Source organism: Lepidochelys olivacea (assembly GCF_965140295.1).
Source record: "Lepidochelys olivacea isolate rLepOli2 genome assembly, chromosome: 17".
In the NCBI taxonomy this organism is placed as follows: Eukaryota; Metazoa; Chordata; order Testudines; family Cheloniidae; genus Lepidochelys; species Lepidochelys olivacea.
Genome location: NC_140427.1, coordinates 24,330,806 through 24,353,584, shown reverse-complemented (window position 1 = coordinate 24,353,584; position 22,779 = coordinate 24,330,806). Strand labels below are relative to the sequence as shown.

At 61.5% G+C, this 22,779-nt stretch overlaps 1 protein-coding gene across 4 annotated transcripts in view; it reads right to left on the bottom strand.

The window, feature by feature from the left end:
* The window catches only part of ELN (elastin), a 91,917-nt gene extending 73,194 nt beyond the window's left edge, over positions 1-18,723 (bottom strand). For 2 of the 4 annotated variants that reach the window (XM_084650792.1, XM_084650793.1), the window contains exons 1-5: positions 18,535-18,722; positions 7,879-7,926; positions 6,669-6,728; positions 6,006-6,038; positions 3,711-3,746 (exon numbers count right to left, since the gene is read on the bottom strand). In XM_084650792.1, the coding sequence (XP_084506918.1) occupies positions 3,711-3,746; positions 6,006-6,038; positions 6,669-6,728; positions 7,879-7,926; positions 18,535-18,613 (256 nt within the window). In that variant the 5' untranslated portion in view covers positions 18,614-18,722. Of the gene's footprint in view, positions 1-3,710; positions 3,747-6,005; positions 6,039-6,668; positions 6,729-7,878; positions 7,927-18,534 lie in introns of all 4 variants that reach the window. The other 2 variants (XM_084650794.1, XM_084650795.1) reach the window with 2 other exon arrangements.
* Between the last annotated feature and the right edge of the window lie 4,056 nt (positions 18,724-22,779).

Genomic DNA, 22,779 nt, shown 5'->3' with positions numbered 1-22,779 from the left:
TCTCCTCATGGTCCGTCCCACACTGAGGTCGGCCAGGTCCCTGAGCTTCCGCAAGGAGGGATCTTTCCTCTACTCGGCCTGGAACTCAGCGGCTGGGGAAGGGATGGGGCCTGGTTCCCCCTCAGTGGCCAGGTCTGAGGCCTCAGCCTCTCTGAGCCGTGCCCCTCGGCGCTCCCTCCCCACCAGGGTAGGGTCCTGTGCCTCCAGTGTGGTACCCTCCCCAAGGTCGGGGTGCAGTGCCCCTCGCCGGCTCTGGCTACGGGTCACAACCAGGGCGGCCTGGGGGTTGCTTAGCCAGTCCTCTAGGTCTCCCCCCATCAAAACCTCAGTGGGCAAATGGTGGTGCACCCCCACGCCCTTGGGGCCCTCCTTGGCCCCCCATTTCAGGTGTACCCTTGCCACGGGCACCTTATATGGGGTCCCGCCCACCCCCGTCAGGGTCAGGTAGGTGTTGGGCACCACCCGATCTGGGGCCACCACCTCGGGCCGGGCCAGCATCACCTCTGCGCCCGTATCCCAGTATCCATTGACATTCTTCCCATCCACCTCCAGGGGAACAAGGCACTCTTTCCGGAGGGACAGCCCCGCGCCCACCCTTTAAACCGAGCACCCTGAGTCCAGAGCATCCAGCTCTCTGGCGGAGCTGGCCGGGGGTACTCTTCCCTCCTGAGCAGGTGGTAAACTGGCAGCCCCCCTTGCCTGGGCCGTCTGCCCCTCGTCCAGCTGGGTCCCTACCCAGTTAACCCTGGGTAGGTTGGGTCTGCTCAGTCTGTCCCTGAGCCTGGGGCACTGGGTCCGTACGTGGCCTCTCTGGCCACAGTGATAGCAGCTCAGGTCACGTTGGTCCCCTCGAGCAGGTCGGATGGTCCTGGCGCCAGGCATTCCCCTTGGGAGGGGGTTCTCCCTATTTCCCCACTGGGAGGTCCCATGGTGACTCTCTCTCTGCATCGGGAGGGTGGGGGGGGCTGTTCTTTTGGGACTCCTCCCGGCTATCCCCTGACCGACTGTTCACAAACTCGTCGGCCAGCTGCCCTGCGTGCTGGGGGTTCTCGAGCTTTTTGTCCACCAACCACAGCCTCAGGTCGGAAGGGCACTGTTCATACAGTTACTCCAGTATGATTAGGTCAAGCAGGTCCTCTTTAGCTTGGGCCCCAGCTGTCCACTCGCGGGCATATCCCTGCATCTTGTTGACCAGTTGTAGGTAGGTGACCTCAGGCGTTTTACGTTGACTCCGGAACCTTCTCCGGTACATCTCGGGGGTCAGCCCAAACTCACGGGGCAGGGCCTGCTTGAACAGTTCATAGTCCCCTGCCTCCGGCCCTGTCATCCGGCTGTACACCTCCACGGCTTTGGGGTCCAGTAAGGGGGTGAGAAACTGGAGCCTGTCTGCAGGGTCAACCCTGTGCATCTCACAGGCATTCTCAAAGGCCGTCAGGAAGCTATCTATGTCCTCCCCCTGCTTACGCTGGGCCGGGAAGCACTGATCAAAGCTCCTTGCAGTCTTGGGTCCCCCCTCACTCACCACAGCCGGGGCCCCACTGCTCCTCAGCCTGGCCAGTTCCAGCTCATGCTGTCTCTGCTTCTCTTCATGCTGCCTCTGTTTCTCCTTCTCCTCCTGCTCATGCTGACGTTGCCTTTCATGATCCTCCAGCTTGCTCATTTTCATCTCCCTCTTCCATTCCAGCCGCTTCCTCTCCAGGGATGAGGAGCTCCGCCAGGAGGATCCCCCGCTGGCTGCCGGGGTCAGGGTGCCCTTGGCATTCGCTGGGTTTCCCCCAACCCCTCCCCTAGGCATAGGTAGGATGGGTCTCGGGATATCCTCGGCAGCAGTCTGACCCCTCCCAGCCTGGTCAGGCCCCAGGGGCCACGCTGCGTCCACCGGGCGGCTTCCCTCAGGGACAGGGATCGGGTCATCCAAGCGATCCCTATCCTCCAACTGGACAATCAGCTGTTCCTTGGTGGACCTCCCAATGGTTTCCAAGAAGAACCCCGAGGGTGCCAGTCCTTCTTGAGGTCACCACCTCTTTGCCAGGGTCGAGCTGCAGACTCCTCCGCCCCTGGGACCGCTCGCTGCAATCCCCTGGGGGACCCTGTTACTGCAAAAGTCCTTCTCTCTGGTCACACACTCCCAGGGGTTAACTGCCCCCTGAAACCGTCTCTCTCTGAATCTTCAGCACGCCTGGTCCCCGTCAATCCCCCTTCGTTTTACTGTTCCCTAGTCACTTACTGCAGGAAGTGCCGTTCACGGGGTGCAGTACATCCCACCACTTCCACCAGTTGTCACGGAGTGTGGGGGAGTCCGAGGCCTGCACCCCTTTTCCTGGGATTCACCATGACTCTCAGCCAGCCAGTAAAGCAGAAGGTTTATTGGGCAATAGGAACACAGTCTAAAACAGAGCTTGTGGGTACAACCAGGACCCCTCAGTCAAGTCCTTCTGGGGGGCAGGCAGGGAGCTCAGACCCCAGCCCTGGGGTTCCCTGCATTCCACCACCCAGTGCCAAACTGAAACCAAAACCCCCCCAGCAGGCTCCCTCCTGCAGCCTCTGTCCAGTTTCCCCGGCAGAGGTGTTACCTCCCCCTCCCCCTCCTGGCTCAGGTTACAGGCTCTCAGGTCTCCCCCCCCCACCCCCCCAAAACTCCCCTGCCACATTCCCAGGTCAACGCTCCCCCTCCCTGCTGCGTCACAGAGCCCATGTGGAGGGAGCGGGACCACCTCCTGACAGGACTCCTAGTGAGTCGCTGCTCCAGGCAGACTGGAGCGGAAACCAGCTCACAGCGCCAGCTGAACTGTGTAGGGAGCCCAGGGCTGGGACTGCAGGGACTGAAGGGCAGGATCAGGGTGGGCACTGGCAGAGCTGTGTGGGGAGCCCCAGACTGGGACAGCTGGGGGCTGTGGTCAGGATTGAGTTGTATCAGTAGATTTGTGGGGGGAGCCCTGGGCTGGGATAGCAGGGGGGCTGCTGGAGTGAGCAGACTTTTCCCTTCCTGCTATTATATGACCATATTCTCCCCTCTTCAATGTCTGTCCAGACTCCTTAACTCCCACCGTATCCCCTACCCAGCTCTGCCCCTCTGTACGTGTCTGCCCATGTCTCTGACCACGTTTCTCCCCATCCCAGCTTTGACCCCCGTCCCACAAATATCTCTGAGCTCTCCTCCATGTTCCTGCCTTATCCCTTGGCACCCTCACCCTCTGCTCCCTGCAGCCCCTGGTAGGGACCCAGCTGGTCAACCACAGCCAAGCTGGGCTGCAGACAGTTAAAAGATCCCGAGATGGTGTGGAGCACCTAGCTGTCCTGTGGCTCCCCAAAAGGTGGGCTCCATCCCTGCTTCCTGCCCCATGTGCTCATGCCTGTGGGGTGGGAGCCAGGCCTGGAGTGCCTGGCACAATGGAGCCCTGACCCTGATCGGGGGCTGTGGCTGAATCCCATCGCTCAAGACTGGGAACAGCCCCAGCTCCCTGGGCCCCACAGCTGCGAGGGAGCCTGGCTCCCCAACCTCCACGCACTGCGAGGTTGTCCAACCCCCTTGGCAGCCTTGCATATCTCAGCGCCTGTCTCTGTGGCTTGGGCAAACAGGAATCAGGAGAGGTGCACAAGGATCTGCAGTGTGTGCTGTATGCAAGGGAGTGCCCTGGCTGAGGGGTCCAATGCCAGCCCCTTGCAGGGCTCAGCCTCCCCAGAGAGCCCCTAAGAGTCAAAACACTCACCTGGCTGCAGGCCAAGTGTGCCAAGTCCCCCGAGGCCTGGAAAGAGAAGATTGGTGAGAAGGGGCATCAGGGGACGGCTGCCCAGCCTGGCATGCTGGGTAAGGAGGGAAGGCTGGAGGCAGGCAGAGGTGATGGGGACAGTTAAGCTCAGCCCAGTTATTTCAGCCAGGCTCTGAGTAGACACAATGGCAATCGCTCTGGCTCAGGACTTTGCTGCCTTCCAACATCTGTGCCTAATCACCCACTCGCTCCTCCAGGCGCACATTCCACTGCCCTTGGCGGAGGGCGGCTGCCAGCAGTCAGGCTGGGCCCGCACAGCTCTGCACCATTTGGGTTTCATTACCCACAAACACAGGCCTTGTTTTTCTTTCCATACACTGAAATCGGAGACCCACCTTGCCAGGGACACCCGCGGAGATGCAGATGGACAGGCCCAGGGGCCAATCGCATTGCTGCTCACCTAGGCTCTGGGCAGGGCCAAGGTTGGGTGGGCAGTCTGACCTGGAAGTACCCCAAAGGGGTTTGAGCCTCCTGGCCCCACTCGGATGGGCACCTGGCAGCATGGTCGATCTCCAGCCCCTGTCCCCGGGACTGACTCAGCATCTCTCACCTGCCTCCCAACATGCCAGGGGCTCAGCCCCCTTCCTTCCTGCTCCCTCCCTAGCACCCAGATGAGCTAGGGCCCAGCTGCATGCCCCTGATCTGGTGATGACCAAACACACTGGCCCAGCCTGGCACAGCAGAGGGTCCCATGATGAGACGTGCACTGGCCCAGCTGTCCCACCAAACAGTACGGTGATGACACGTGGACTGCCAGCGACATGCTCCTTGGAATAAGTGTGGATCCATCCTACAACAACCAGACGATTTCTCAGCAGCTCCATCCACAGCTGGAGGATGCTGCCGCCCGGGGCTCGGTTTCTCCAGGCATCCTCGCAGCCACTGGGCAGCCCCTCACCCCACAGGGCCGAAGCCATGTCTAGCCATGCCGGAGAGGTTTCTGGGAAGCACCCTGCCCAGCTGACCCCACTGCAGGCATTGCAGGGGAAAGGCTGGACTGGGCAGGCGGGGCACTGCCATCTGAGGGACACAAGCAGGCTCCTGGGAGCCCTGTGCTGAGCCTCCTGCAGGCTGCACATCTCACTGTAAATGGGACCCTCTGCCCCACAGGTGCCTCCTGCTCCAGTGTGGGGTTTGCCTGAAAAAAGGCACCTGGCTGGTTGTCTGGCCTGACACTGAATCCTGAAAGGTGGAGAGAGGCTCTGCCAGCTTTCCAGGGCACAACCTCTTGGCAGCCACTGGGTTTGGCACGGGGCTGACATTACTGCAACTTTACGTCTGCTCTCAGATGGGCACAACTGACTCTGGAGCTCCTGAGCTCTGTCCCTAGCGCCGGGATGGCTGACTTACAGACAGGCTGGGGGAGCCAGGATCCTCTCCCTGCCCTAGGCTCTGCATGCTGCAGTTCCCCAGGTGGTGCTGGGCACCGGGGAGTGCTGGGCTTTGGCTCAGTCCCCTGGAGTTGGCATTTAACTTCAGGCTAGTTGGGGCCTGACATGCCTTAACCAAGCCTCGCTGGCAGCAGAAGAGGCTGCCTGGAACCAGTGCCCTGAGGCTGCCAGGCCCTGAACCAGGAAGGTGCAGATGACCATAGGCCAGCAGCTCTGCTGTGGCCTGGGCCTTCCTCTCAACCAGGCATTGGCTGCCACTCTGCTTCCCGCGGGGCGGGGACAGTGCCAATCACAGCCCTAGCACCCCCCCCCCGCCAGTGCTCCAAGGGGTCATGGGCTGCCAGCCCCAGGGTGCGAAGGAGGCTCCCCCACGAGAACTCGGTGAGTTCTCTGCCCCCAAGGCATGAATCCCTGCATTGGGCTCCAGGCATGGTGTGTGGCTGTGGCTGAGGAGAGCTCCGTGCGGGTGAGCAGCAAGAGAGGTCTCGTGATCCCAAGGCACTGGGGAAGGAGGCAGGGCAGGGGGCTCTGCCCGTCTGGGGCGGGGGGCAGCTGTCAAAGCAGGGAACTATAGAGTGTGGGAGGGGTCTAAGCTGGGGCAGTGTGATATGCGGGCATGGGTGCCATCAGGGCACAGCGAGCAGGGCTCAGGCTGGGAGGGAGAAGGCAGCCGCAGAGGAGTCGTAGTGGTGACCCCCCACTCAGCCCCATGCGAGAGAAGCAAGGGGAGCAGCTGATGGGAAACCCCTGCATGTCCATGCCTGGCTTCTGCCGAGCCCTGCCCTAGCAAATGGAGCCCTGTGCTGCACAGCCGAGAGCCCACAGACGGGGAGATGTCCCTTACCTGGCTTGGGAGGTTTTGCTCCAACACCGAGCCCTAGAGAAAAGCAAGAGCTCAATTGATGCGGTAAGTCTGGTGGTTTGGAGGGAGACACACAAGTCGCTGCCCAGCCCCTGGCCTTGGGAGATTGTGTCACACAGGCAGCTGGCCTGGAGCCGGCAAGATGAACTTGGCACACTGGCCATGCAGCTCGGGGCAGAGAACCGCCCCTGTACCGTCCCACCTGAGAGCCAGGCACATGGGTTTGAAGGCCCCACGAGGCTGGTCTCCTCGACAGCATGAGTCTGAGAACTTCCCTGATTTGATCCCTGGGTGGCTGGAGCAGAAGCTTCCAGATGTTAGTTTGCAAGACTGAAGTGCCCTCTCCCTGGAGAATCCAATAGCACCACAGAAGGGGGCATGTGCCACTCCCTTTGGTTATGGGGGGACACTGCAGCTCAGGAAGCAGATACCTCCACACTAAGGTGAAGGACCCACTACAGGCGCTTCTGCACACAGGGACAGGGGTGCCTCCTTACTGGGGGGAGCCGCTGTATGGTGCCCCCATACCCAGGAGAGATGCTTGCTTCCAGGGACTCAGCCAGCAGCAAGCCTGCTCGCCAGCCACCATTGCCTTGGGCCATGTAGGTGGTGACTTTGGGTTGTGCATCTCAGGACAGCGCTCACCTGCAAGTCCAGCTCCCGCCCCCAGGCCTCCTGCTCCCAGGCCTCCAACCCCAGCAGCTCCTGCAAACAGCAACACGTGCTTAGCGCCCTGCCCTCCAGCCCTGCCCGCATCACGGCTTTGGAGTAATCAGTACCCATGGGTATAGCTCTGAGAGCTGCCATCCCAGGGCCTCCACCCCACCATGCTCCAGCCCAGAGCCACAGGAACTAGAGCCAGGAAGACGTGGGCAGCTGGTCCCCTGCCAGCTTGCAGTTGGACTGCCCGAGTGAGACTCCTCTTTCCTTTGGGAAGTGGGCAGTGAAAGGGCCCGGAAAACACCCTGCTGAAGGTCACTGCCTGTCAGCCTCACCCCCGCCCAGTCAGGCCAGCAGCAGGTGAAGCCAGGCTGCCGGCTGTGGCTAAAGCCACACGGTGGGACAGCTCCCTTCCAGTGCTCGCCGCAGCAAGGACAGCCCGTGCTGCACTGCAGCAGCCCTGCACTCTCAGTAGATGGAGAGTCCCGCCAGCCAGAGCTGGGCTCACAGGCCAGTGGTTCCCTGGCTCCCAGGAGGACTTGAGGGGCTGGCTCTGTGCCTGGAATGCAGACTCTGAACTCCGTCACAGCCCGGCACAGGGGCTGAGCCCTGAGGGACATAGGTAAGGCAGTGCCTAGTCCAGGCTTTAGCGCCCAAGTCCCAGGTCTAGGCCCCGCTGCAATCCACAAAGCTCCCGCTCATGCTGGAGGTGCCGAAACTCTCGGCACCTAAGTTTTGAGGGTTAAAGTTCCCTCAGTACCTACATTTCTGCGTCTGCGTACAGGCCCTGCTGCCTTCTCTAGGCCCCCAAAGCCCACCTCCGGCCCAAGCCCCGATGCGAGGGGGAGAAGACAGGCATTCCTCCATCTGAGTCATTGCCAAGCGCCATCCGGGGGCGGGCTCAGAGGCCACCTGCCAGATCAGGGCCCATTCAAAATCCAGCTGGAGGAGTAGTGGTGCTCATCATATAACGCGTAGCCAGGGGCTAGCATGCTCACCTGGGATGTAGGTGACCCAGGTTCAATTCCCATCCCCCACAGGATCTGAACAGGGGCCTCCCACCGCTCACCCCTCTTCCACTGCACCCTCACTTCCCTCCCCATGCAGGGGAGAGCGTGCCCTGCTGGGTGGGGAGACAGTCCCATTCCCTGCAAACAGCAGCTTCCCATGTCCAGCTGGGGGAGTGGGTTCTTACCTGGGTAATATCCTAGAGCTGGAACTCCCACTCCAGCACCAGGCACCCCTGCAAAAGGAACAGGCAGCGTCACACACAGCCAGCTGGGAAACACATCCGCCGGGCCTCGTCCACCCAGCCCATAGGGAGCCCAGAAACCTTCCTGGGACAAACAGAGAAAGCAGGACTGCCCTCTTGAGTGCACGAGCTGCGGGGCAGTGCCAGGTCCCAGCTCTGCCGTGGGATCACGAGCCATTCCCTGCACCTCCCTGTGCCACAGTTTGCCCATCATTACTGTGTGGATAGTGACACAGACCTACCCTGGGGAAGTACTTTGAGATCTACAGTTGGCAAGCCCAGTGAAGGTAGCAGCACGGGGTTGCTGTGCTCAGAGCCCTGTCATTTTGCTAATGGGACCCAGAAAAGCCACATGTGCCCCTGAGACTCATGGTGGAGGGCCGTGACACCCTTCAGGCCCAAGGGGGAGGGCTGTACACCCCTGAGGGCCCTGGCGGAGGGCTATTCACCCCTGAGGCAAGGGAGCACCTGGCTCTCCTCCCTGGGGCAGGAGTCTGGCCTGGCTCTAATTCCTATCCAGCTGGTGTAAGACTCCGGGGGGGAGGTCTCCAGGGGAGACGGGCCTGTCGGGGACTAACAGGCCCGTCTCCAGGGCCCTGATCTCTGGGCGGCTGAGCACGCTGTGCGGGGAAGGGCTCGGCTTTGGGATGCCGGCTGTTCCTGTAACACCCCACACAGCTCTGGGACAGCCCCGGAAAGGGGGAGGCCCATGGTTGTGTCAGTAACGGCTGCCCTGCAGCAGGATCTGTGCCAGCCCAGTGCTGCCTGGGATTCAAGCCAGCACCATTTCTCAGGCGGGGGAGGGGAGGCTGAGCTACAATGAACCTGATGGTTGCCATGAGGCTAGGAGAGCCCCAGCTGATACCCTCAGGCAGGATCTTCGCCCCAATCCCACCAACAGTTGCCCCCCTACGGAGCAGGGACAGGGCCCACCTTTGCCTGCCACCACCCTGCTCCTAGCTAGTCAGCCCTGGGGACATACTGGGGCACTGCTGCGTGAACCTCCATTCCTTTGCATAGAGCCATATGCTTCTGTTGACAAGCCCTTGTGTGTGGACTCGGTGCTGGGAGGGCTGTTGTATTTAGACACAGCACTGGGAAGCGAACCCTCCGTCTTTCTACAGGGCAGCGCCAGGTAGTTCTTGGCCTCTGCTGAGTCTCCCAGACAGCACAAAACGGGGTGCGGTGTTTGGGATGTGGGAGCTGGAGTTCCATGGGGTATCCCAGGCCCAGATCACTAAGCGCCTCAAAGGCAGGACCAGGACCCCCTTGCAGGGGAGACAGCAGAGGATGGGTTTGCTGTGCTGAGCAGGGAGCCCCGGGGTTGCCATGCTAGGCATGGAGTTCTGCCTGGGGTGGCCTAGTGCGACCTCTGTGTAAATCGGGGCACACGGCTTGCCTGCCTGCCCTGGGTGGGGCCTCCAGCTGGGAGGGCACAGACATCCTACCCGCTGCCTGCAGGAGCTGGCCCAGTCCCAGTGTGCACAGCTGCCCCTAGGCAAGGGCTGGTCTGAGGGGGCATTGTTCCCACATTGGAGAGGCGTGACGGGTGGCAGCCCTGCTCCCATCTCAGCCCAGCCCATGGCCGGGTGCTCTGTGTCAGTCTCTACCCAGCCAGGTCCTTCCGGGCCAGCTCGCCCAGCTAGGTTATGTTCTTCGGGCGTGGAAGTTGAAGGAGTCACTAGCAGCTGCCCAAATAAACATGCCCAGCAGGTGGCATCGAGGGGCTGAGACGGAGCCTGCCCGCAGGCGGCTGCTCTCACTGCTGGGGAGCTTTATCAGGCTTTGGAGAAGTTCTCATTTCCTTCCCAACACCCAGACCAGGCTCCCTACAGCAGCCCTCTCACCCACTCCAGCCAGAGACACGGAGACGTGTCCAGCTGGGACAAGCCTTCCTAGTGCTCTCTGCTCCAGCTGCTTCTGCCCCTGGGGGAGGAGACAACATCCTGCCTGCGCCATAGACAGCCCCAAGACATAGACATAGACTCCCAGCCCCAGGCACGCACAGGGCACTAGTGCCAGGGTTCACACTCACAGCCCCCATGTACACACAGGGCACTAGTGCCAGGATTCACACCCCCAGCCCCAGACACAGACAGAGCACTAGTGCCAGGGTTCACACTCACAGCCCCTATGTACACACAGGGCACTAGTGCCAGGGTTCACACCCCCAGCCCCAGACACACATAGGGCACTAGTGCCAGGGTTCACATTCACAGACCAGATACACAAAGGGCACTAGTGTCATGGGTCACACTTATAGCCCCAGACACAGACAGAGCACTAGTGCCCGGGTTCACACTAGCAGTACTGGATGGACGACAGAGTACAAGGCTGGGATCCATGAGTTATAGATGCCATCCCACCTGTGCCAATGACTTGCCAGGCAGCCTAGGGGCTTCCCCTCCTGTCTCAGGGAAGTTGCCCCACCTGTAATGTGAGGTAGCACTAGGTGCCCCTGATGGGATGGGAAGGTCACAGGACAGCAAAGTATTTTGAGAGCCTTGGGTGTCAGGCCCTGGAGAAGGCAAAGCCCAGTGGACCTCTGCTGCACTGCCAGGAGCTTGCATGCCCAGGCCCGCAGCCCTTGACCCGTGCAGCTAGCACAGAGCCGGCCTAATGTGGAGCACATTACACTGAGCCTCCGCAGGCTTTGGAATTGGTTCCAGATTCCAGACGAGCTGATCTCACTTTGCATGGAATTCAGAGCGATAACACGTTCCCGCAGCCAAAGGCACTCGTTCCAGCCCTCGGTCTCCTGTCTCCCCATCCGTCTGTCTGTCTGTCCCTCTCACTCCCCTGGCCTGGCCCTGCCCCACTTTCCTGTCGCAGAGACTGCGTTATTGGCTAGGATGAATGACAGGGCTCTGACCTTTTCAAACAGGGATTAGAACCCTGGCTCCCGCTCCGCTCGCCTCCCGCTGGCTTGGAAAAACAAATCCCAGATAATTCCTTGTTTAAAAACAAACGCAAAGTGTCCATGCGGCCCCTCCCTGTCCTGCACTTCAGACCACCGCCAGCCTCAGCTGCTGCAAACATCTACCAGGGGGAGCTCCCCAGACTGGGGCGCAGCTGGGATGCCAGTGCTGCGAGGTTCCCCAGAGCAATGCCCTGTCTGCACCACAGACTCACTCCGAGAGCCAACTGCAGCCCTGCTGTAAATGGCAGAACTGCACTGATGTTTGCACCGGGCTGCAGCTTGGCCCTGTGAGCCATGGATTGTGATGTGCAGCCGGGGAGCCAAGGCCACAGGAAGGGACAGCATGGCAAGGGGAACTCACCTCCCACCCACCCCTTCCCTGGCTGCTGAGAGGAGTGGGGAAGCCGTGGTGGGAGCAGCTGGAGCAGCTTGTGTCTGACTGGGGGGGCCCCGTGGGGCTTCCAGCCTCCCCACCAGTAAGCCGTCCAGCCCTGGCCCTGGAGAGCTGTCCAGAGGGCAGCCCCAGTCTGCTGCTCCTGCCTGCTGGGAGAGAGAGGGGAAGGGGGGCAGACTCTCGACGGGAAAGGGAGACACACCCCCTCAGCTCTTGGGGGAGCCCCTGTCCCCTGCCTCCAGGGCTCAGAGCTCGGGGCTCATTGCGGCCAAGTAGGTTATTGTGTCGGCGGGAGCTCTGTGTGCCAGGCAGTGGTTGTCTGGCGCGGCTGCCAGCGTGACACGGCCCTGAGGGCCTCTGGGCTGCTGCTGGGAGGAACGGTCTCACACGGTGGCTAAAGCAGCTAGCTGCGCAGTGCCGGCTGGGCTGGGATGAGGACATTCCTCAGCAAGACTTGAGCGAGGGGCTCCATTTGCCCCTCCAGAGAGGTCAGAGGGGCCTTTGGCTCCCGGTAAGTTCTTTGGTGCTGAGTCATCCCAGCCCAGCCTCCCCGCAGAGTCTGGGTTCCCAGGAAGAGCAGTCAGAAGGCCGGGTGTGAGGAGAGGAGCCGGCAGTCAGCGGGGGCACGACCTGGATGGCGCCCATTGGCAGGAGCTGGCCCAGCACTGGTGCCACTTAGTGCAGCACCTGGCATCACCGCACAGGGGACAGAAGCCGTCCTGGAGCCATGGCTGATGAATGTCCCTGCCCAGCCCGGGTAGGCTGGGGTCGGGGGTGTGAAGCCGGGCATCCTTCCTCCTCGGTCTAGTTCTCCTTCGCCCCAGAGCCAGCTCCTGATTGGCGTCACTCCCCAGCACCAAGGGAAGGTCCCCTGTTAACTCAGGATTTGTCATCGAGACGGGCTTGTTCTGTGCAGACCTTCTCAAGTTCGCTGCCTCAGCCATGCTTCTCAGCTGCTGGGCAAAGGGCTCCTAAGGATACTCTGGATCCTTTGGGCGGGCGCCATCCATCAGGCTTATATGTCTCTCATGGGGCCCTGCTACCTTCAGCGTTATCTCCCACTCAGCCCTCCTCACCAGCTGTTCACTGACTGGCTGTCACAGAGGTTTCCATCTCTCCTAGGCTCTGATCCCAACTTTTCCCGAGTCTGCCCTCCCCAGACAGGGCTGAGAGTGGAGCTGAGCTGAGTGAGGAGTGTGCCAACCTCCTCTGGATCTTGGCAAAGCTCACCGTGGCCTTGTGTGCTGCTGGAAGGGGGGGCTTGTCTTGCTTGGCAGGAGGGTTTTGGAATCCTACAGTCGAAAGAATATCAGGAGGTGACATCTGCTAATGGCAGACTCCTCCGTTCTGAGCTCGGTTAGCTTGGCCCATGGCTGGACAAGATGCACCAAGCTGGCTAGTTCATATCCCAGGCCATTCGTATTGACGGCAATAAGTCCCAGGCCTCAGCTTAGCACCAGCTCTTCACTGCACGCTCTGAAGAGTCCACGGGTCAGATCTCTCAGATCGCTGGTGCCAGATGTTGGCTGTCCTGCCCTTTTGTTGGAGCATGAGGGTACGTCCACACTGCACCTGGGGCAAGCCTCCCAGCCCTGGCAGACAGACGTGCTAGCAGGGCTCGAGCTAGCATGCTGGAAATAGTTGTGTGGGCATTGCAGCTCAGGTCTCAGGCCCACCCGAGCCCTGGGCCTGAGCTGGGTGGCTAGCCTGCATGTTGGCCACAGCCACGGTGTCCACACAGCTAGTTAGCGCACTAGCTCAGGCCCTGCCAGAGCCCTGCCCAGGCTGGGCGGCTGGCTGCCAACTGCAGAGTAGATAGCCCCTAGTGTCTCCTTCAGAGGCTCCAGCTGGCTTCAGGGGCTGCTGCTCACAGCCAGGCAGGTCTAGGATCTTGTGCTAAGGAGATTGCTGAACCCCAGACTGCACAGCCCCTCCAGACGTGCAAGGCTGGCCCTGGGGGCCCTAACCTGTTGAGCTATAAAGCCAATGACCAGACACGAGGAACCAAATTCAGCCCTGGTGCAAGCGATTGCATTGAAACCAACAGAACTGCAACGGTCGCCCATGGGCATCCCCGACCCAGGGGGGCTCGTCAGGGGCAGCTCCACATGGTGCACTCCAGGGCTCCTGCAGACTTCTCGCCTTCCAGCCAGCACAGAGGCATTTGTTCTCTGCCCATTGGCGTGGGGCTGAGATTGCAGTGCCCCTCTTGGACCCCCCCCCCCAGCAAGGACTAGGCTACAAGGCTCTGATAAGATGGGTGGCACCATCTGGCAGGAATCAGAGGCCAGTCACTCGCTGCCATGTGGCTAAAGCTCCATTCAGGGCCCTTCTCCTGGCTTCTAGGAGACCTCTGCCACGCTGGTTCCTGCTGCCAGCTGCGGAACAGGGCTCGCCAGTGCTGGGCGTCGCGGAACTGCAGATGGCAAATTATTCACTGAAATCACTGGGGGAAAGTCATGCCCCTGGGGAACAATTCACGAGCAGGAAAAGAGTAGGGTGACCAGACGAAATGGACAAAATATCGGGACACATGGGGGAAGCAAAAACAAAAAAAAGCCGGCCGGAGCAGAGTTGCCGAAACGACAACAACAAAAAACCCACTGGAGCGGCCAAAGCCGCAATATCAGGATACATGGTGTCCTGACCGTGCATCGGTCGGGACACGGGACAAAGAACTAAAAATCGGGACAGTCCTGATTTTATCGGGACGTCTGGTCACCCTAGAAAAGAGGCAAAATTCAGATTATGAAAGGCTGGCCATATCTGAGAATAGCCATCATCAGGTGGGCAGCACAAGGGTGGGAGACACGTGGACTGAAAACGGGGCCATGCCTGCTGCACAGGTACAGGGAATAGGGCAGCTCCCGTTCCCACACACAGCTGCTGTGCACTGGACTTATCTGCTGCACAAGAAGCAGAGCAGGGGCGAGCTCACAGCACCATTGTGGCCTCTGCCAGCAGGAGGCGCTGGAGGGAGTAGGAACAGCACTGGCTTTGAGAAGCTCCTCCAGGCGGCAGGGAATGGTGCAGAAGTCCTAGCTGCAGGGAGCACCAGCCTCACCAGCAGGAGGTGCTGTAGAGAGTGGAGGAGCACTAGTTCCCAGCCTGCCCCAGCAGGAGGCGCTGGAGGGACCAATGCAGGAGTGCTGGCTGCGGGGCAGCTCCCAGGTTGGCCATCCCGGCGATGGTGCGCCCACGGTTTGGGCAGTGTAGGTGCCATTTCTGTAGGGCCCCAAATGAGGAGGGGGCCCAGATGGGGCAGAGTGCATTGCACAGAACAAAGGCCTCTCTGTCCGTCTCGCTGTGAGCGCCAAGACACAGAGCTTAGAGCACAGTGTCAGGAGCTGCAAGTCCCCAGAAGCCCCCCGCGGGTGGCCTTGGCTTCTCACAGCCTGACACTTGCCTCGGAGGTGCTCAGTGAGCATGTGACCGTCACAGGCTGAGGCTGCTCTGTGCTAATCGCCTTACTGCGGAGCTGGGCCGGGGCAGGCGCAGGCTTTGGGCCTGGCTCAGGCATGCTCGCATTATCCCCAGCGATGCAGCAGGCAGGTGGCGGGATGGGCCTGGGCAGTAAACGCCACGGGCTCGAGGCCCTGCGTTCCAGGCCTATGTGATCCAGCCCTGGGTTGGGAATCACTCTCCATGGTCCCTGCTGCCTGGCCTGCGGGACTCCTGCTCTTTGCAGCCCGTGAGCCTGTGTGGACAGGATTTGTCAGGGCAGAGCTGGGAGACGAAGCCAGCACCCTGCCTGGCCTGGGAGTGCTTGATGCTATGGCTCGCGCAGCCTGGGTTCTTCCAGTTCAAGCCTGTGGAGGGAGTGTGGTGAGGGCCCCACACAGAGTTGGGAAGAGAGCCCTGGCCTCTCCCACTTCCCCAGCACCACGTGGCAGGGGAGAGGCACACCCCAGGTCTACAGGTGTGTCTCTGCGGGGGCCAGCCCTGTGGCCACAGAGACCCCGTGGGCATGGGGGGAGGCGAGGGGAGTCTGGACAAACAGCAGTTCCCTGGCAGGGTCGGGCCCGCTGGAGGCAGGTCCCCCGCACCTCCCGCCTAGGCAAGCCCAGTCCCACCGTTGAGCCAGCGTGGGCACTGCCCGGGTTACCGGCTGCAAAGCGGCAGAATCTGAGCCTGCTGCAGCCAGCGGCACGGCCACACGGCTGGGCAGAAAGCTCTGCCCCGCCTGGGAAAGGCAGACGTGCCACAGGCCCCCAGGAGACAGTCTGCGCTGGCATGAGCCCCTCCACTGCTCGGCAGCTCCTCCTGGGCACTCCCCTGCTCCGCTCGGCAGCCGAGAACGTGCCGCCCACAGCCCGCCCCGGCCAGCTGACAGGTCCCCCGTGGCACAGCCCCGGGCACACGAGCGCTCGCACTCCCCCTCCCTGCTGCCCGCTCCTCCACAGACCTTCCTGGGCATGCCGGCCACTCCCGCAGGCGGGCACGGCCACTCCCAGCCCCGCCTCACAGCTACGCTCGCCCTGCCCCACCCCACAGCCACTCCCAGCCCCACCCCACAGCCACTCCCAGCCCCGCCCCACAGCTACACTCGCCCTGCCCCACCCCACAGTCACTCCCAGCCCCACCCCACCCCGCAGCCACTCCCAGCCCCGCCCCACAGCTACACTCGCCCTGCCCTGCCCCCCCGCAGCCGCTCCCAGCCCCGCCCCACAGCTACGCTCGCCCTGCCCCACCCCACAGCCACTCCCAGCCCCGCCCCGCAGCTACGCTCGCCCTGCCCCACCCCACCGCCACTCCCAGCCCCACCCCACAGCTACACTCGCCCTGCCCCGCCCCCTGCAGCCACTCCCAGCCCCGCCCCACAGCTACGCTCGCCCTGTCCCACCCCACAGCCGCTCCCAGCCCCACCCCCCCGCAGCCACTCCCAGCCCCACCCCGCAGCTACACTCGCCCTGCCCCACCCACCCCGCAGCCACTCCCAGCCCCGCCCCCAAGCAGCCACTCCCAGCCCCGCCCCACAGCTACGCTTGCCCTGCCCCACCCGCCCCGCAGCCACGCCCAGCCCAGCCCCCCTGCAGCCACGCCCAGCCCCGCCCCACAGCTACGCTCACCCTGCCCCACCCCACAGCCACTCCCAGCCCCACCCCCCGCAGCCATGCCCAGCCCCGCCCCACAGCTACACTCGCACTGCCCCACCCACCCCGCAGCCACGCCCAGCCCCACCCCCCCGCAGCCACGCCCAGCCCCGCCCCACAGCTACACTCGCACTGCCCCACCCGCCCCGCAGCCACTCCCAGCCCCGTCCCCCAAGCAGCCACTCCCAGCCCCACCCCGCAGCTACGCTCGCCCTGCCCCACCCCACAGCCACTCCCAGCCCCGCCCCTCTGCAGCCACTCCCAGCCCCACCCCGCAGCTACGCTCGCCCTGCCCCACCCACCCCACAGCCACTCCCAGCCCCACCGCACAGCTACACTCGCCCTGCCCCACCCCCCCGCAGCCACGCCCAGCCCTGCCCCACCCCACAGCCACTCCCAGCCCCGCCCCACAGCTACGCTCGCCCTGCCCCACCCCACAGCCACTCCCAGCCCCACCCCACAGCTACACTCGCCCTGCCCCGCCCCCCGCAGCCACGCCCAGCCCTGCCCCACCCCACAGCCACTCCCAGCCCCGCCCCTCCAGCTGCAATGTGCATTGTGAGCTACAGGCTGCATTTTCATCCCTTTTGCCTTCGGGAGTGATGCACACGGGCTGTGTCACGACTACACACACACGCACCCCGAGTGATCCGGCTGGGCTGTGTCACGACTACACACACACGCACCCCGAGTGATCCGGCTGGGCTGTGTCACGACTACACACACACGCACCCCGAGTGATCCGGCTGGGCTGTGTCACGACTACACACACACGCACCCCGAGTGATCCGGCTGGGCTGTGTCACGACTACACACACACGCACCCCGAGTGATCCGGCTGGGCTGTGTCACAGCTACACACACGCACCCCGAGTGATCCGGCTGGGCTGTGTCACATACCCACACAGCGATCCAGATGGGCTGTATCACACCTACACACAAACACAGTGTTCCATACTGGCTGTGTCACACATATACCCATATACACACAGGCTGTCACACACACACACACTCACACAGAGTAATGCACTTGGGTGTTGTCTCACGCACACAAAGTGATACACAAAGACTGTCACACACACTGCGAATTATACACAGGGGCTTTGTTTCTCTTTCTTTCATACACCCGCACACTGAAGGTTGTATACATGGACTGTGCCATACATACACACTCATACAAACACACACACGTAGAGTGCTCCAAACAGGTTGTGTCTCTCACATCCACACATCAAGGGTGTATGAACAGGTTCTGTCACACCCGCACCTGCAGTGAGAGTGCTACACAGGCACCTTGCCACACACACTCGCTGACAGTGATCCACACACATTGTGTCTCTGTCACACACAGCAAAACACACAGGCTGTGTCAGACACACACAGAATGAGACACGTGTATTGTGTCTCTCACATACACACTGAGGTGGCTACACACAGGCTGTGTCACACGCGCGGAGGTAGAGTGACACATGAGACACTGAGAGTGTGATACACATGGGTTGTGTCTCACACACACACACACAGAGTGAACCCTGGACTCTCACACTCACCCCACGCCTGCTCTCTGTATGTCAATCCCCCACATTGACAGCCCGGCGGGCCCTGGTACCCTAGCTGGGGCTGGGATCTTGCCTTCTGGGATGCGCTAGGGAGGACGTTGCATGACCTGGTAGGAGCCCCTCAACCAGCACCTCTCCCCCCAGGAGAGCTGCTGTCCAGTGTCAGGCAGGGATCCCCAGGCGCAGCCCCGGCTGGGCTCCCAGCTCAACATGCTCCAACCCCTGCCCCAGGGAGTGCCCTAGTGCCATGTCACACTTGGGCATGGCTAGTTGGGAGCATGCCTGCCCCAGTGGCGGGGAGCAGAAGGGACAGGCCAGGTTCTGCGAGGAGCTGTGGATGGGACCCATGGACGGCAGGGGGAAGTTGAGCCCAGGGGCAGCGCAGACACGGCAAAGTCTCCGATTGGCTCGGGGGCTTTGTTGAGCTGCTCCGTTCCCAAAGGGGGTTTGTGGCATTAGCAGCCTGCCCGCTGGGCATTCCCCTTCCCTTGGGGACACACGCCCCGTAACCAGCTGCCGGGAGCCTTGTCCCAGCCAGGCAGCGCCTGAGGTCAGGTGTCCCAAGAGAGGTGGCCTGGCTTGGGGCTAAATGGCTGGCTCAGGCTGGGGAGAGGCAGCTGTTGCTTTCCTTACCTCCTTGCCGAGAAGCCGGGAGGATGGCGAGGAGGAGGAGGACTCCGGGAAGGAGGGATGCAGCCAGCTGCCTTGCCATCTCTTGAAGCAATGCCCCAGTCCTCTTGCAGCCAGTGTGTTTTATCCCAGAGCCGCTTAATTGTGGCTTCCAAGGCTGTGAGGGGCGAGGGGTGGGGGCTGGCCGAAGGGAGGGGAAGGGAGTTAGGGGAGAGGCACAGGACACTACGTCATTACAAAGGGCAAACACACAAGCTTCTCCAGGCTATTGGGCTTTTTTCCCTTTTTAATTTCTCTCTTGCTGCTTTCTCCAGTTCTGGTGCGTCTCTGCCAAGAGAGCGGGGCAGCTGCCAAGAGAGCCTTCAGCGAGAGGAAGGGGGAGGGCTGGGCTGCCGAATGCTCCCTGCCCCCGCACCATAACGGCCAGGCCATACATCGCGCCTCTGGGGGCACGTGGGCACGGCAGGCCCCAGACCCAGCGCCTGGAGCCACTCCTGCCCACTCGCCCCTTGCAGCCAGGCAGGGCCATTGGCGAGCCCTGCACAGCCTCACCACCCTTGCCAGGCCCGGGTCGGAGCCCCTGCTGGGGGTGCCAGGCTTGTCAGGGGCACAAGTGGCTCGTGGGGGGGCATGCGATATCCCCCCCCGGAGGTGGGGGAGGCTGGGGCAGCCAGGCAGCGAGGGGGGGATGGGGTGGCAGGAAGAGATTGAGCTCTCAGCCCCAGCAGGCCGGGGTAGGGAGGGCAGGGGAAGGGAGGGATGAGAGGCCAGAGATCTTGGTGGATCTGCTTTGGGTTCCTGCTCCCAACGCCTGCTTCCCCCTCCCTATTGCTAATGCTGGTTATGCTGGACACCCTACACCTGAACCTGCGCTCGCCCTGCAGGGTACCAGGGCCCTGCTCATCCCAGGGCCAAGGGGAGCCCAGAGCCCAGGGTTTAACCCTGCACAACCAGGACCCTGCCACCCCATGGGCCGCAGCAGGGCTCTAGTGGGCAGAGGGGGAGTCAGCTCTCCGGTCCGGGGCCAGTCAGTGGGATCCCAGCAGTGCCATGTGGGAGTGGCTGTGGGGGAGGGGACTGGCAGGTTATGCGGCAGGGACCCCAGCAGCTCTATGTGGGGTGGAGGTGAATGCGGTGAGGACAGTTGTGATGCTGTGAGAGTTCAGCGATGGGGGGGTCACAGCAGGCCCATGGGCTGGAGGGGGGCTGCAGACTGGGGTGGGGGGAGTACAAAGATGGTGGGGGGGTCACAGCAGGCCCATGGGGCACAGAGGGGATGCAGACTGGGGGGGTGAGAGTACAGTGATGGGGGGTCACAGCAGGCCCATGGGGCACAGGGGGGGGTGCAGACTGGCGAGGGGAGAGTACAGTGATGGCGGGTCACAGCAGGCCCATGGGGCACAGGGGGGATGCAGACAGGCGAGGGGAGAGTACAGTGATGGGGGGTCACAGCAGGCCCATGGGCCGCAGGGGGAATGAAGACTGGCGAGGGGAGAGTACAGTGTTGGGGGGTCACAGCAGACCCATGGGGCACAGGGGGAATGAAGACTGGCGAGGGGAAAGTACAGTGATGGGGGGTCACAGCAGGTCCATGGGGCACGGGGGGGATGCAGACCCAGGGGAGGTGAGGCTGCTGACCCTGGGATGCCGATGAATTTGCGGCTAGATGAGAGGCAGGTGAGGTGAGGCTGTGGGGTGACAGGGCCCCGTGGGGCAGGGGGAATGCAGGGCTTGGCGAGGGTGCGTGAGCAGGTGCGTGAGGCGGTGGAGAACGGGGAGCTGGTAGGCGGGGCGGTGGGGGGGTGAGCAATGTCCTGACGCTCCTTGGGTTTCTGTGTCAAGAGCAGATGTCTGAGGGGACAGATTCGGGAGTGAGCGGAGCTGGTTCCAGACTGCCATTTACCCAGCAGCCATTAGGGGGCATCCGTGAGGTGTTCAAAAGCCCAAGAACCAGCGTTTCCCAACAGAGGCTTCCAAAAGAGAAAGCAGAGTTTTATGATGAACATGAGCCCAGAGCGGCTGCCTCCTCCCTGCCAGAGCACCAGGCTCTGGGGAGCAGCCGGGGACACGCTTCCCCAGCCCCCTCCCCAGCGCAAGCTGTCCTGGGGCACAGGGTGCTTCCCTGCAGGAGATCTCCAGGAGGCCCCATGGGCATGAGAGCCAGCTTCACTTCCGCCTCCCTCCTGGAAGGAAGAGCCCCTAGAGAGAGCATTTCAGGGCCTGGGGCTGGGCGGAGCAACTTTGTGTGTGTGTGTGTGTGGGGGGGGGCAGATGGCACCCCGAAGCAAAGGCCCAGTGGGCAGCTTTTGTAACTGACAGAAGTTTGAAAAGGCTAAAACAAGGGAGGGTGGCCCCTGGCACACATGCTCCTACCTCTGCAGAGAGCCCAGGACTGTGATCTCCAGACAGTATGCTCCTCAGGGACCCTGAGCCACAAAGCATTCATTGCCACATGGGTGCGGTGGGGAAACCAGCTTGAGGCATGAGGCGGAGAAAGCATCCCAGCTACATGCCACGCAGGAACTAAGAAAGGGGCAGGGAACATGCCCCCTCACTGGGAGGGGGAGGGGGTCAATGGGAGCTGCACACTCCACAGTCGGTAGCACAGGCAGGCAGCCTGATCGCCAGGTGCTGAGCCGCGGTGCCTCTGGCTGAACTTCAGCAAGATCACTGGAAACCCACCGTCTTGGAACATCAAGCCATGGGCAACTGCCTCTTCCATGTGAGCACATCACTCCTTGGCTGTGCACACGGAGCGCCTGCATCCTGTGGCCTCTCTTGCTGCTCCAGGCACACCCACCTTTGCCACTCTTGTCACCGGGGCACACTGATCCCCCGACTGGAAAACAGCAGCTTCCTGAGCATCCTGGGCATGCACATGAGCAACAAGGTCACTTAGCTCCTTCTTCTCCCCTACAGGTGGAGCCAAGAATATGAAGCTTTTTGGGAGGGCTCCTGAACCACTGACACCGCTTCAAGAAGTGCTGCTCACGTCCTTGCTCAAGATAGTATCGCTGGGTGCTGAGTGTCTGGGTTGTTTCGCCTCCCTGTGCCTTCTAGGGAAGCTGCTGGTAGCTACAGCCACAGGAAATCTGGGGGACAGTTTGCAATATTGGGCAGGGGATGTCTGTAGGAACTTGCTAAGCCAATGAATGCAAACAGCAGGCAAACACAAACAAGCGGGGCAGTGTCTCGCTGTGGGTGGAAGGGTTTTCAGTCAAATGGACTTTTTATTTCACCTGCTCTTGCTTTCCCTTTGCAAATCCTCACCCACCATGTGCAGAACCCCTGGTAGGGTGTGTAAGGATGTGGGTGTGGCCACAGAGCGAAAAGGGCATCTTCCATGTTGGGCAGCGGGCAGGGGCAGAGCACATTGTGGCTGACTGGAGCACGCTGCAGGCTGTCCGTGCTGTGCTATGGAATGTTTAAACAAACGGACTGTAGCTGTTAAACACAAGCGCTCCTTGCCTTTGTGAGAAGAACACCACATGATGCAGGGAGCGGATGGATTTGAGCGTAATCAAGAAGAATTTTCACAGCAATTCCAGACGCCTGAACTGCATGTACCCAGCCAGCAAGGATGGATGGTCTGAAACCACCATGAGAATGAAGGTTGGGAGCAATGTGGAAGGGGTCTGGAAGCATTTCAAACAGAGGTTCGTGGTGTTTATGTCTGCAATGTATGCAGACACGCTGAGCATGCCAGGAAAGTGGCTTTACTATTAACCATAGCAGGTACAGCCAGAGATTTATAATAGCTTCCAGCTCTCACCTGTGGACAGCATGGATTTTGACAAAGTCCTAGCACAGTTCAAAGCATATTGTATACTTAGGAAAAGGGAAACCTATGAAAGATTCCCTCTCCTCACAGAGTACCAAAGGCACAAGGGATGGAGGAATGAGGTACAGACGTGAAGCTAGGATGCCAATATTGCAGTTTGGGCCTTAAGCGATTCCCTGCTCAGGGACAGCCTGGTGGGGCGCTGTAGTGAGCAGTCGCTCAGAGCCTGTGAGCATCTGACTTTAGAAAAAGCTGCACAAACCGGTACAGCAATGCAGCCGGCAGAACTGCAGAGGCAGGCGGTGTGGGAGGGGGAGAGCTAGAAAACCACACATAAGGGTATCAGGCAGGAGAATGGGAAGGATGAGCATGGGATGAACACATAGGAGCAAATCAGGCAGGGCAGAGAAAGAGAGCCCAAATCTGCCACAGACAGACAGCCCAGATGCCTGTGTGGGAGGTGTGGA